The sequence below is a fragment of the Sander lucioperca genome, chromosome 3 (genome assembly GCF_008315115.2).
Source record: "Sander lucioperca isolate FBNREF2018 chromosome 3, SLUC_FBN_1.2, whole genome shotgun sequence".
NCBI classification, from domain to species: Eukaryota; Metazoa; Chordata; class Actinopteri; order Perciformes; family Percidae; genus Sander; species Sander lucioperca.
The window spans coordinates 9,584,438-9,599,227 of NC_050175.1; the positions used below are offsets into that span (position 1 = coordinate 9,584,438).

A 14,790-nucleotide genomic window follows, 5' to 3' on the forward strand; every position below is an offset into this window, starting at 1 on the left:
GATACCTAGAGAGATGAGGTGCAGTAGCACACGAATGAGCGGATGGATTCACAAACTTATATTTGTAGATGCATTCGCACACTCCATTTCACTGTATTTACAGATTGTGTTTGGCTACATAATGAAGCAAATGTCAAGCCAACATGTTTACAGACAATGAGATGCATACTGTATGTCACCCACAAACAGTGTGGTGTAAACCACTGAACTGTGCATAGCTCTGTTTTGTTCTGTCAAATTAAACAAACAGGCTAAACACAACAGTACATCAAGCTTTTTCAGTTTATGAATATGAAAAAGTAAATGCCAGTGATTTTGCCACATTTACCACATTCCCCTTCTGTAGGCTGTAAATCCATAAGTGTGCAACACTTTGGGGTGCACCCTGATAAATTAGGAGGCTTTTGTACAAACCGAGTCCAGTTGTTCATTGAAGTTAAAGGTCTTTTAGTTTATACAATTTAGTTGTTTTGTTTTTGGACACCAAAGTAAGTCATGGCTGGGTCCGGGTGACATGCTTGAATTAATAGTCTTGATGGTGCCCATTAGTAGATTATTAACCACTATATGTCACTCCAGCTTGTTGGTCATTTTTCTACCTTTGAGAAAACAATACAGCTGTTTTCAGTCCTCCACTGTTTTTTTCTGTGCACTCTGGTCCCATTTTGTACCACTGACTACAGCATCAGTAACCAATCCCATCGGCCAATAGAAACATCAACTGAAGTGTGAGGAGTGCGGCCAATGTGTCATCACGAAGTGGGGGGAATATATTCATTTCTGTGATTTGGATAAACTTTTAACTTTAATCCTGCTGTAATTAAATTTTGTATAATACTGTTTAGTTGTGTGAGTGTTATCCTACTTCTTTTTAACAATGTTGTAAAATAAAAAGTAACACCATGCATATGTTAAATTAAATGCCAAACAAAAGAAATATGCTTACATGCTTCTTTTCTGTCTTTTGTTAAACCATGACAGAGCATACTCATTTGTAAACATGGCCACACTGAATGCAGTTGACTGATTGTATATTCCTGGTGGTGAGATCATTCACCTGTCTATGGCTCCAATATGCACATTTGAGTGTCAGAGAGACGCACTGGAAACTCTCTTTCTTCCACACGCGCCACTCACGGAGTGGGAAAAGGAGGAGACACACCTACATATTTACATGGCACACACACACACACACACACACACCGAGAGAGAGAGAGAGAGAGAGAGAGAGAGAGAGAGAGAGAGAGGGGTTGTTGCGGCAGAGGGCGCAGCAGAGGTAGTTTTCTTTCTGCCGTGTCGGTTTCCAGCTTTCTGTCATTCTGTGTCTTTGTGCGTAAAAGCAGAACCGCCGGAATCACCATGATGACCAATGTCCGGAGTTTCCACTGCGCCAGGATTTGATTCACAACTCTGGATACGGATTTACTGACTTAAATGGCTTAGCACAAAGTCTCTGTAGGGAAATCCTGAATTTCCACCTGGATTAAAGTTTCGACCGTGAGGATACCTGCGTTTGGGAATGAATCTGTGGAGGACACACTAATTCGAAAGTACAGTGAAGTAGCAAATATTTCTCCGTACCCGCATCATTGACCTACAGGTACGTCGACATAATTATATATGGGCTGTTAATGTTGATTATTAATTAATTTATGAATTAACAATTTGATACTTATGAAGAGTTTTTTTTTCATTTCCTACAATCATTGCATACTATGTATTCTGTATGTTTTTCTTCTGATTTGGATGCTATAAGGTGTGCAGGACTTTTTTGACCATCCTGTCTAGTTCAATGAACTTAATTTAGACAACAAAGCTGAGATATATGGCCTGGGGTGAGAAGTGAAAGTCCTTCCCTAACTGGACCTCAGACATAGGGTAGCAGTTTTTCAGCAGGGGGGCTTCCTCATTAGAAGTAAGAGGCCAGAGAGGTCAACTCACATGGTCAAATGGGTAGAAGTCGTTTATTTTTTTCTCTGAGTTGCTGAGTCAGTGTCTTGAGGGACTGTCAGGCAGATGGATGTGGTGTAGTGGCAGTTGAAAAAGTGGCAGGATTTTGACATTCGTGGGATATTTACAGCACACAAAATGATATTCTGTAGATGGATAGTGATTAGACAGAGTTCCTTTGGATTTTGACCCTCCAGTGCCTCTATGCTGGGGCACCACAGACAGCATTAGTGTTGAAAATGTCAGTACGACTCAGGTGTGTATGCTAATGTGAACTTCTCAATTTTCACTTAAGTGTCCAACTTTAAGAATCCAGGAGCTATGCAAGCAGCCTGTGTCTGGATTGTCAGGTAATCTCAGATTCTCAGTGATTGTTTCAATAATGGATTACTTATTTGTTTCAAACGTTTTTGTATTAATTTGTATTTGAATGCTGATGAATCTCTTTGTTTCTATTTTGTCATTCTCTGATTACCCTTTAACTTTTCAATTTAGCGATATTTTATTAGCATTACAATGCTATGTATATTCTTGATTCTAAACCAACAATGCCACTTACTGTAATTAAAACTACCAGTATCACCAGTATCACTTCTGCCTGTTTCCTGTAGAGCTTCTGTCCTCCTGCTGGTGCTTTGGTCAGACCTCCTGGACTGCCAGCACACAGCTGACCACAGGAAGGTGAGCAGCAATTGCGTAGCAAGTCTTGCTACTGAAAAACAAAAAAATCTGTGTTCTAGCATGTGTCATCTTTTTGACACCCTCATGCACACGATGGTAGACCTCCCTCGAATATTTCCAGGAATCAGTCTGATCGCATGGTTGGCAAGTGGAACGCTCTTTTTGTGGGACATGGCATGCATGATCGTGTCTTGGCATAGCCAAATGCTGCCCTAAAGTATAGACTTTTATACCTTGCTTGTTCTGTCCTAGTATGTGTAGACAGTGAGAGTATTCCCATGGGGAACTTGACCAGGGTGCTAATCTGTTAACTTGTAATGAGAGCATGAGTGAAAAGCACTGTTGATTGTAGTAAAACAGAGAGGCCTTATGTCAGCTGTCAGCAAACCACCCCATGACCTCTGGAGCCACAGGAACCTCATGGAAGAAACTAGTGGATGCACCTCTTGGATGAAGCTGACTGACAGATCAACTATCCAGTCAGGTTAGAGGGGGTCGGCGCAAGTCGGCTTCATGGGTTTCCGTTGGGAATCCAGCTGTGTGACCTATGGCTGACCCGGGGGATGACAGTGGCGTTAAGTTACAAAGGAAGCAGAGGTAGAGGAGGTGGGGTGGTTGGGGGGGATATGTCTGAGATCTCTCTGAATAGCTGCACAGGCTGATTGACAGGAGAATAACTTCCTGCCAACTCTCCCTAGTGGTTCTGTATTCTCTTTCCATTTGCTAAAAGTCAAAGGCAGCTGAGCTCTTACTACGGCCATGTGTTTGCCCAGAGAGGTTGCTGTGAATGGAGACAAAGTGCTCCTTAAAGAGCAGGATTTCCACGCCGCTCCATGAATAAAGCTGACTTGGCACAGGGCTTCTCCTGGCAGGTTCCTCAAACAGAGAGCACAGTGATCACTGCTAATACGTCCCTGGCAAAGTTGCGCAGAGGGATAGAGTCAACAGTGAGAAATGCAGGTAGCCAATATGGGATAGGCCACTAACAGACACCCACTAATCAGCCAAATCAGGGCTTTATAACCGTGAACAGAGGTCTGTTTCATGGACAGTGGTGGGAGGCGGAGAGGCAGGATAGTCATGTTGATGAGATGAGGTCACTGACTTGAGCCTTTATACAAGGCCATGATCTGGGGAGATTAAAGTCTCGTTGATGGAGGCTTTCCATCAATCCTTGGCACACACTATTCAGCTTTCTTGCACTCTGGGGTGTCGCTAATTTTGGTTGTTTCATCTCCATACAGGTTACTCAGAGGGCAGAGCCCCAACAGGAGTTCAGGGCAGAGCATGGAGAAATTCAGGGCTCCTGGGGCGCCTGGGGGCCCTGGTCAACCTGCTCCCGGACCTGTGGAAGAGGGGTACAAGAGCAGAGCAGGCCCTGCCTGCCTGTTTACACTCCATCCCAATACCCCTCTAGAAGAGCTGGTGTTCACCCACAGCAACCAGGCCACGTCATTTCAGCCCTGCGGCCAACAGTTCCTCTGCACCGCAACGCAGGCAGGTCCTCAAACATCAGCAGCCGGGGAGATCAGAAGGAGGAGAAGGAGACCCGGCCTAGTGGACGCAGGTACTGTATCATCCTGCACAGGGTGATGAGATTGATTTTGTGCTACAAAACAAACTGAGGTGTTGAAATCAATGTGCTTAAAACTGGAATTTGTAAATGAAAGGCTGTGATTTTGTATCTATTTAAAGGAAGTGTTTAGATACAGATGACAAAAGGAAACACCTGATAAAATGAATGAAGAAACATAACAACACACGGCACGAGGGGTCAATACATGATTTTGATCAGTGTGAAAATAATGTTTATGATATTCTACGGCCTTCACCGTCACCAGATCCTAAACCAATAACACATTGTAGAGCTGGGTTATAGATAGCGCTCTCCACCATCACCATCAACATTAAATGGGGTGAAATCTTTAAAAAGAATAGTGTTAATCTTTCCAGCTCAGTTCCAGAGACATGGAGAATATATGACAAGGCTCAATACGTAAGACACTTTATGCGTTTTTTTCTTTTAACTTGTCACCTATCAGTAGCTTCCGACACAACATGCTCTGCAAATAGTCGCAAAAGAGTACAAAAATAATGACTATTATCCTTATAATGACTATTTTATTGTAATTCATGATAATTTATTTAACCTGAGTGTTATTTAGGCATTAAAGAAGTACTGTAAAAAGAACTGTCAAAATTGGAAGTAATCTGACTATCATGATGGTCCATGAAGAACTTTTTTCAGTATTGTAGCTCTTGTCTTTGTCAAGATCTGCAAGTCCTTAAAGAGCCTGTACGGCCGTGCTGCATGCTGAGCAGCCTGGTCTAAAAGTGACTTTTCCGGAGCCCTCACTGTGGGCCATCTGACTGCCCTTCAGTGGAAAGCTAGTCTTTTATGGATGTAGTCAAAAGCTCGGCTTGTGCTTGGCAGCTTTGTGACCTCCTTCCTGTCGTGCTTGCATTTAAACAAATAGCACTGACAGCTGAGTAATGGGGGGGTTGTTTGAGTTGGAATCTAAGGAGCCAAATAACAACAAAAGCTCCCAGAATCATGCTACTGGGACCTGGATGCTTCTCAAAACCTGTGGCAGTTTCCTCAGCAAAAGAAGAAATTTAGCTAAAAGATAAAATAAAAGTTGTGTACCCAAATATACTGAATGGCCTCTGTTGTACAATCTCTGGTTGGTTTTAAAAGGCAGGGTAGATGACATTTTCTATAGGTTGACAGACGATATGTGATTCAATTGTGTGCTTCTGTGTCAGCGGGGATGTGTGGAGGTTTAGAGATGGCAGTGACAACTAGTACAGTTAAACTAGTACAAAATCATTGGTTTAGTTCAATCTCCTCATGTTTGTGTCTTCAGGAGGGTCACTCAGATTATCCCGGGGAGGTATGGCTACGGGAGAACTCCTTATGTTGCTCCTCTTCAGACAGACACAGGCCAGGGCTCTGGGACGGCTCGCCCTCACAGACAGAGACGCTCTGCTGCAGCTGATGCCTACCACCCTACCACTAGTGGTCGCGGTGGCCACAGGTCAAACAACCTTGACCCCTCCAACAACGTCCATCACTATAGCAGACCCTACATGCAGCCCCGGGCACAGCAGCCCAAAAATAACCAAGTCTGGGCCCCTCTCTACCAGCCTGTTTCGGCCAACCATGCTCAGGGCCAGCAGGAGCCACAATCGAGCAGCCAGACATTTGGACCCCAGCAGCACCCAGAGAGACCCTACAACCCACTGCCTAGTTCCTTCTGCACAGGGGAACATGCTCACTACAGGATCTGCAACAGTAATGTATGCAAATCTTCACCTTGTTCCTATTATTATTTTTAGCATGTTGGCTAGGTATGGCAAGGCAAGGAAAATTCTACAAAATCAAAAAAAAATGTGAGAACAAAAGATAGAAACATAACACTTGCACAGACAGACATCTCGCAAGCTCAGTTTTTTTCCACAGTGCAACAGTGAATTGAGCTTACTACAAAGTATTCAAGTATCGTACTGTATGTGTGGCAACAGCCATTGAGGTTTACAGTAAAGACCCACTGCAGGTGGAGCGAGGCAGTGCTTTGCAAGGCATTGTGGGGTTCTAGGTGGTGCGGTACTGACTAGCGATGAAACAAAGGGATGGGTGGAAAGTTTAGTTGACATTTTTTATCTTTTTGCAAATGACAAAATGGCAAAATGTGCCTGCCGGGTATGCAGTATTTTGCTGAAAAACAGTGATGAGTCAGGACATTTAGTGTTTACCTGCTGTGGAGATGTGGAGGAGAAGATCATTATTGTACTTTCTGGGATCCCTCTTTTCTATGTCCCCAGCCTCAAGCATTACAGTTACAAAACTAAATGAAGGGCTGCTTGGCACAACATCATGTAAATTGTGGGAGGAAGTGCAGGTTGCTTATTTACACACTGTTTGCTAATGAGCAAGCTACATGCTAGCTTGCGAGCGTTCACACGCCCACCACGACGAGCAAGGCAGACGAGAACTCCATTTTTGTCCAAAAACTATACAAAACAAAATATTTGTTAGAATTTAAAGCTATAAATCCGACACTAAATATTTTCCAATATTGGTAAAGCTATTGGCTTAGCAAACCTCATCAGTTAAACCCCAGCTGTAAAGTGTGTGGATGGGCTTTGCTTATCTGAGCCGAGGTTATGGAATCCATCCTGTACGTTAAAATAAATTCAAACAGTGTCTGGTTCTGTATATTGTCTCTGGTGTGCGATGACACAGATATTTAAGCAAAGTAAAGCAGACCAGGGGCTTGTTTAGACAAAGGAGATATGGGGGGATGTCAGGTAGGTTGAGTTACACTGGCGAGCCTTTATAAATACTGGAATCTAACCTCTTTTGGCAAAAAAGACTGAGCTACAAGCAAAGAGTTAAAACTGTTAAAACAGAGTGGGTCATCTACAGCAGTCAATCAATAGCTACAGAGCGTGACAATGAGAAATGTGAGCTTGCTCCTGTTACAAAAGGATTTACCTGTTGGAATCCGTCTTTGTGGAAAATAAATGTGTGTGTGTGTGTGTGTGTGTCTCTGTGTGTGTGTGTGTGTGTGTGCGTGCGTGTGTGTGTGTGTGTGTGTGTGTGTGTGTGTGTGTGTGCGTGTGCGTGTGCGTGTGCGTGTGCGTGTGCGTGTGCGTGTGTGTGTGTGTGTGTGTGTGTGTGTGTGTGTGCGTGTGCGTGTGGTCCATCCTCAGGCCTGTCCTCCATCCAGCAGACATATCAGGGCTGTTCAGTGTTCTTCATACAACAACCAACCTTTCATGGGCAGATTGTACGAGTGGGAACCTTTCAGTGAGGGTAAGTTATATGTATACAGCATGTGCATATGTATATGTTCTTATGGAATTGCAATATTATTTTGCAGTATTACTTTACTATTTAGTTTAGTACTTTTTAATACTACTGTTTTTGTTTATCTCTGCATACCCTGGGAAGAGTAACATTAGCTGGTCAGGGATTCAAAAATTCAACAAATAAAGAAAAAATTGCATTGTGATAGCATTTATCTTGAAAACTGGCAAATAGTGATCTGTAATGATCATATAATTGTAACACAAAAGTAGTAGGCTGATGGGAATATCATTAGTTTTGCTGGTATTTGGTCATAAACTTAAGTAATGGACAAATGAATGTGTTGACCTGATGAGGGTTATGTCACCAAAGTTATTACAATTCATCCTGAAGGAGACATACAGTAAATGTGTGTAATCCAATAGACACAAACAGAGAGTTTAAAAGAGGGTAAAAAAAACCCTAACCCTAACAAAACAAAATAAAAGAACAAACAAGTAAAACTGTTTATAAAAATGTGTTTAAGGAGTGACAGAACATGTGTAACCACATGGGTCCTGCCTAGATGTCTGAGATAACCTAAAAAGTACTTCATCTTAAGGTTGCACACATTTCATAATTAGTCACATTTTCACTGTCAGTTACATCTTCAGCTGCCTGACCTATATGAACTAAGGTGTGTGGCGATGTAAGCACTGCAGTATGTCAACTGTCTGTACGCTCCCTGATAAATGTTCACCCATACAAACTCTCTGACTTTACTCACTTGAAGTATCCAGGCAACAGTCAAAACACCTCCTGAAATGTCATTTCTCTGAGAAGAACACTAATGGAAATAACAGTCTCCAGATGAATATCCTGTCAAACACGTGTGTATTTGAGATCTCGTCTTTGTACTGCAGACCTTGACTGACGGGTAATGCAGATGTAAAGATTAAATAACCTCAGGTAAATGTAAGAGGTTGAGTTTGGATTATTTGACACCCATCTTGAACAATGCTTAACGTACTCTTGTACATCTGTTTAAGAAATACCTTGCTTTTGGGCTTATAGCACACTTGTCAAACTCAAGGCCCGCGGGCCAAATCCAGCCCCTTGCTAATTTTGATCCGGCCCCTATATACATTTAGGTTCACAATACGTTTTGGCTCAAACACTTTTTGTCACTTTTCACAATGTTTTTTTCGACAATTTTGACACTTTTTCCATAAGTTTTTGGCATTTTCTTCGTCATTTTTGTCAACCAAACTGTAAGTGAGAAGACTATAGGAAACATGCAATAATACAGTCAAAGATATTTGACTTTTCCCATGACATAAAAGCAATAAACTATATGTCTGGCCCTTGATGTGATTCTCATTTTCTAGTGTGGCCCTTAGGGAAGTTGAGTTTGACACCCCTGGCTTATAGTATATCTGATTGATAATGCACCTGAACAAAATGTGAAGTACAGGGCTCAGAATCCTTCGTGGTCACTCACTGCAGTTTTTGTGTCATCAAACGAAAGCATTTTAGGGATACATTTTATTGTTTGTTTCATCTAGCTTTTGTGCTAGCTCCTGATGCTCTGCCCAATGGGCATCAGACACTTTCTGAATTTGTAAACCCCTCTTATGTGCTACTTTAGGGCACTTAAACACAGAATCATTTCCAAACTGTTGCTATGTTTCCATTTACTGCCGTTTTAAAGAAGTGGTCGAGACACAAAGCAACCATTAATATTATTTTTTGCCTAATTAAATGTTGTTTTAGTACTTTGACTGACTGTAATTAAAGTTCATTTAAGGCTGCAGGGTTAGATAGCAGACCTGTGTATTAGTTGTATTGGTAACATGGTGACATAATGTTGCTCTATGTGATTTTTCACTGATATCTAATCTTTTGGGAAGTTAAGTATTTGAGGGCCTGTGACGTAATATTCTCATGCTACAGAAAGGTCTTGATATGTAAGGGATAATGTAGAGCGACAACACAATATGTAGCCTACGCTTCGCGTTGGTGTCCTGCATCACCCTGTTGGGGTTGTATTCGTTATAATGACCGGCTCGCTCTACATTATCCCTTACATATATATATATATATATATATATATATATATATATATATGTGCATTCACTGTGCTCTACAAATCCATATATTCCTTATATTTCACATAGTTGCTAAGCATTGAATTTAACCCTCTGAGGTCTAAGGGCATTTTCATGTATCTTCTTAAATGTACCTTTTTTAGGGTATTTGCATATATTATTGCATATATTCATATCAAAATGTTCAGAACAAACTCAGCTTTGCGTATATTGACGCCCACATTTTTTCTAGAGCAATGTGTAAAGAGATAATTTGGCGCTAAAGCTGAAACATTGATGTTGGCTTTTTGAAATTCCTCAAATCTCTTTTGAAAACAAACCTTAACTTATGATGTGTTGTACGAATTGTTTCGGTGCTTGAAATGAGTTTACCAAAGTCGTATAGGTTATATATATATTTAAAATAGTAGATAATTGTCTGAAATTAAATTTTGTAATATCGTTTTTTGAGTGGGAGTTTTTGTCAAACATCGTTTAGACGCGCTGGTGCGTCTTTCGTCCTCAGAGGGTTGATGTTACATGTAACAATGTTGTTAATGTTGACACATGAGAAAAATATTGTATTTACACACTCGATGTAACTACGTAGATTGATGTAATGTAATATATATGTTATCAAAATGTCTTGATTTGTCACACCCTTCTAAATCTCCTTTCAGTTCCTGGGGATCAGCATTGTGAACTGAACTGCCGGGCTATAGGGTTCAGGTTCTACGTGCGACAGTCGGAGAGGGTGATCGATGGGACGCCATGTGGGCAGAATGATACTTCTCTCTGCGTGGCGGGAAAGTGTTCGGTAGGCCACTTCATAAACCCTTCTTTATTTGAGCCTTTTAGTCACAAGCCAGCGTCTTTACTTCCTTTACCCTATGACTCTGCCCATTTCTACCAGGTCCATGGTGTTTTTGAAGATGTATACCAGAAATAATACATTCACGTGTTCAGTGTTTTGCAGAAAATGCAAACAAGAGCTTCCTCAAGCTTTGTTTTTATAAGGTGACAATGTTGTTGGATCCTAGCGTCCTTTACATTTTAATATCTGTCGATCAAAGTATAATTAATAAGAGGACATGAAGGATGTATAAAGATCCAGGAAGTTTACTGTACCTCTATGTACGTATATGCAACATTATATTGCATGGACATCAATGTCAAAATTGATAGGGGATCACTTATTTCATTCACATTTGCATCGTGAATGAGCAGGTGGTACACATATTTTGCTCAACACTTTATTTGGATATTCTGTGCTGCAATCTTGGAATATGGTTCATGTTTGACAATGAGTCATTTGTCTATTAGATATATTATATCTCTATCTCTATTCAGTAAGTAAACCATGACCATACTCCAATAATAACCCAACCTGAAGGTTTAATCCTAACCCAAACATTGTAAGTAAACCCAGTACATCATTTAAGTGGCACGACATAGTCAGTTGATTATAAAAGAACTGGACACTTGATCTCTAATATGACTAACATGTATGTAGTAGCAACAGCTGTGACCAGCAGAGGGCAGCATGGCATCAGAGTGAGAGCTCTTCATACAGTATGTGATGTGGAGGAGTGAAGTGGAGGTCAGGAGGAGGTTTCTACGCCCTTGGGCCTAAGCAGGAGACCTGGAATCTCAATGTAGGACATATTTCTACTTCTGACCCCGTATTTAATACACACCATGAAAACATACCTGTGAGCACAGAGTTGGAGAGACATAAATTGCTGTGTGGGCCTGCTTATGGCTGGCTATGCGTTGAGTGTGCTGGATTCACTTTGACGTTCTTTTGATCAGGGTTTAACTAGAAGAAATATGTTGGAGAAGGAGCTCATTTCCAGTTTGGTTGTGCTGACCTCGCTCTGTTAACCCCCGTGTATTTCCCATGCGCTGTAATCCAGCAACAATCTCAACATTAAGATTTAATCAAGATAGAAAGCCCTCTGATCTCTCGTTTTGGCCTTGATCACATTTCCACTGTTAACACACATGACATGATGATCCTTTGCGTGCGAAGGGTTGATTTATTTTTAATAACGGAAACTAAATTGTGATTCATGAGTCTGAATGAAGGAATTACACGAAAAAAGTTTCTGCAAGTGTTAATAATTTTTTTCCCTGCCTCAGACCACTGGCTGATTATTTAAGGATTCAAATTCATCAGCAGTTTTTCGGGGAGATTTTTCAAAAAGTTTTCTCATCACTCTCCCAGCTTTCTCAGCTGTTCCAGCCATTTAAACAGGAGACCTCCTCCATGAGGATGGAGTACAACCAAGCACAGTCTGGTATACTGTATGTGTTATTTGTTTGATGGTTTCTAGTATTGGAAATACAGGAGGAATATTACATCATCAGTATTTTGCAAGTTGATTAATGCATTGTGAGTGTAGTCTGGCTATCACCAGACCGAGCTCAATCTTTTAAGATTGAACATTAGTCTGGGGAATCTGCTCTGTATTTTCTCTGCACAAGAGGCGTGATCAACGGGCATAGTTCAAATGACTCTGTACGCAATTGGATAGTCCTTCAACCAATCAGACCAACGATCTGGGTGACGTAGCAGCGACAGCGGCATCAAAGGGTTGCTGCCATGGAGTGCTGCCAAAGAATTTCTAATAAGGGAAGAAGTTTCACTCTCTTGACACTTCCGGCTTCTGAACTGGTTGCAGTTCCACTCTTGTTCCATATGGAGCTATACCCCTCAAAATCCACTTTTCTCAGGATATAATTTTTTGTCTAGTAATTTGAATGTTGCATTCGAAAGGGGAGGCTAAGAAAATACACACTGCTGGGTGTTACATTTTTTTAAAGTGGCTTTTTTGTTCTAAAAAGCCTTTTAAAATGTCAATGACGTCATACACATATACGGCCAGAGATTCTGCTTTACGGCAAGCTCTGAGTCGCTTCCTTTTTTTCTCTCTCGAGGCATCGACAACACAGCTGACAGGTTAGGCTCTCCCTGTTAATACACGTGCTAGAAAGAGGTTTGCTAATGTTTTAAAGACCACGCCAAAATATTTACTCTGACATTCTGGTTCTGCTTCAGATGCCGTCAAGCGGGATCTCCGATTGTAATCTGTCCTTCACTGACCAATCAGCATTCATTAGCAGAATGCTAGCGTGTTATGGGCAACAACGACTCAAACTGTAAGAAATCAAAAGGACCTAAGTACTCGTTCATTCAACTTTCAACCTATAATCCATGTTGAACTTGCAAAAACTACAGTCAAATCTGAGATTTCTCAACAGCAATCAGGCGAAAGAGACAAATTTAGCCGTCTAGCTCCATAGAGTCCCATTCGTTTTGCACTCACCTGCGATCACCCCCAGTGGAACTCTGGTGGAACTGCAACCAAATTCGGTACAATGGGGCTAAATAGGGAGTGAAAAGGCTTTCCGTAGACGGGCTTTGGTGCTGCGCTTCGGTGGCCGGCTTGTTGAATGTAAACAAAAAGCTGCTTGGTTGCTTCTCTATCGTCATCGTGTTAAACCCACCAATAGCGCACCAGGTGGATAAGCCAGTTTATGATTGGTTCCCGCAAATTTGTAACGGAAGCAGGATAGATAAATGTACAGGTTTCCAGCTTGAGCTGCAGGGCGAAATCAAATCACAGGCAGATTGGGCTGGGTTTACCCAGTCTATCGTGAGTGAGCACATTTGATGAATTCTCTGGTGATGGTCAAGCTGCATGAGTGGATTTTACAAGTGGGACACTTTACATACAAGATTGTATTTTACAACATTTTTCACACAATCATGACACATATATATATATATATATATATGTTTTTAGTTGTTTCTCTGTGGTAAGCCCAGTTGCAGTGAAAATCGGACTGTTTAATTCTTTTCTGACCTGACGGAGTTTGATTTCTGTTTATTTGGTTGTCATAGCAATACGTCCCTTTACAGCTTTTCAAAGTCCACTTTTCACTGACTGGTCTCTTTGTCACATTTCCTACAAAAACTCTATATGTTCTTTTGCCTCAACCTATTTATGTTGGCTATTTTCCAGACCGGTAACAGTGACAAAGTTAAAACCAAAGAGATGTTAAACTAAAGTGCAATAATCTCAACACTTGTCTATTTAAGTCTGAACTAACAGAACTAAAACACTTCTGTACAATAAAGATCAGTAGGTATCTCATACACAGCTACTGTACAAGCTGTTGCACTGTCCCCAAAGCACTGAGAAGTGATATACTCCGAAATACCAAGGACTCTATTACCTCTGATTTAGATCACAGCCAAACCATACTATAATGTCTTACTAATTCTTCAAACGGAGGGGATCCAACAGGTCAGAGCCTGTCCTTGCACAGCACAGAGATACTGAAGTACATATTTCTGGAAGCTCAAAACACATTGATGATTGACAAGAAACAACTAGCCTATATCCTTCCCGTTCTACTTCCGGGATTGCTCCCTTGCTGTAGGAAATGGATGCATGTATTTGTTTTCCGTTTCCTTCCGCTTTCTTGGTGTTGGAATCAGGGGCATAGCACAAAATGTTGGGCCCTGTAGAAAGGCATTTTCTGTGGGCCCCTCCCCGCATCAACAGCTATTCATTCTAGCATCTTTTTGGGCCCGCCCTGGGTAGTCCTCTTTTTCCCCCCAGTCTGACGCCCCTGGTTGGAATTTTAAATTCGGTGGATTTATGAGGACTATTGTTGACTGCTCCTCAGATCTCTGCAGGGTAAATTGAGACAGGAGTTTAGCACCGCCCATGACGATTCTGATTGGTTTAAAGAAATGCAATTAAACCAGAGCACCTTTTCCTCCCATCCCCGAATGCTGTGTGGAGTAGCCAAACTCTCCTTCAGCGCGCTTTTGGAGGAGGGTCTGGCAAAGCGAGACTAAGAAACAACTAGTTGTCCAAATGTGTGCATTTTTCTTGAAGAAAAAGGATGATTATGTTGAACCTTTGCTATTTGTACAAATAGCTAGGTGTATATATTTTATTCAAATCAAACATTCAAAGAATTCATCATTTATACACCTACTGTTGCACAGTTATTAAAATCACACATACAAAACTATTATGGCATTTTCCAGAGGGTAACATAATATATGCTTAACCTTGGTGCATTAATAACATGCACTTGGTTGGACAAAATGATTAGTGTGGACCAGGTACGGAGTGTGGACTGGTAGCTCGAGAGGTACTAGTTCAACTCTTGAGCACCAAACCCCCATCTCTCCACATTTAATGCATGTCTAATGGTCCTGTGGAGCAGTATAATGAAGTAAATAACAACAGAATGAAA

General features: G+C 41.4%; 1 protein-coding gene across 4 annotated transcripts in view; it reads left to right on the forward strand.

Moving 5' to 3' along the window:
* Positions 1-1,287: 1,287 nt before the first annotated feature.
* LOC116037643 (thrombospondin type-1 domain-containing protein 4) overlaps positions 1,288-14,790 on the forward strand; it is a 51,845-nt gene continuing 38,342 nt past the window's right edge. For all 4 annotated transcript variants that reach the window (XM_031281608.2, XM_031281609.2, XM_031281611.2 and 1 more), the window contains exons 1-7: positions 1,288-1,600; positions 2,246-2,300; positions 2,562-2,631; positions 3,876-4,198; positions 5,499-5,931; positions 7,348-7,450; positions 10,191-10,327. In XM_031281608.2, coding sequence (XP_031137468.1) covers positions 2,272-2,300; positions 2,562-2,631; positions 3,876-4,198; positions 5,499-5,931; positions 7,348-7,450; positions 10,191-10,327 — 1,095 coding nt within the window. In that variant the 5' untranslated portion in view covers positions 1,288-1,600; positions 2,246-2,271. The remainder of the gene's footprint in view (positions 1,601-2,245; positions 2,301-2,561; positions 2,632-3,875; positions 4,199-5,498; positions 5,932-7,347; positions 7,451-10,190; positions 10,328-14,790) is intronic.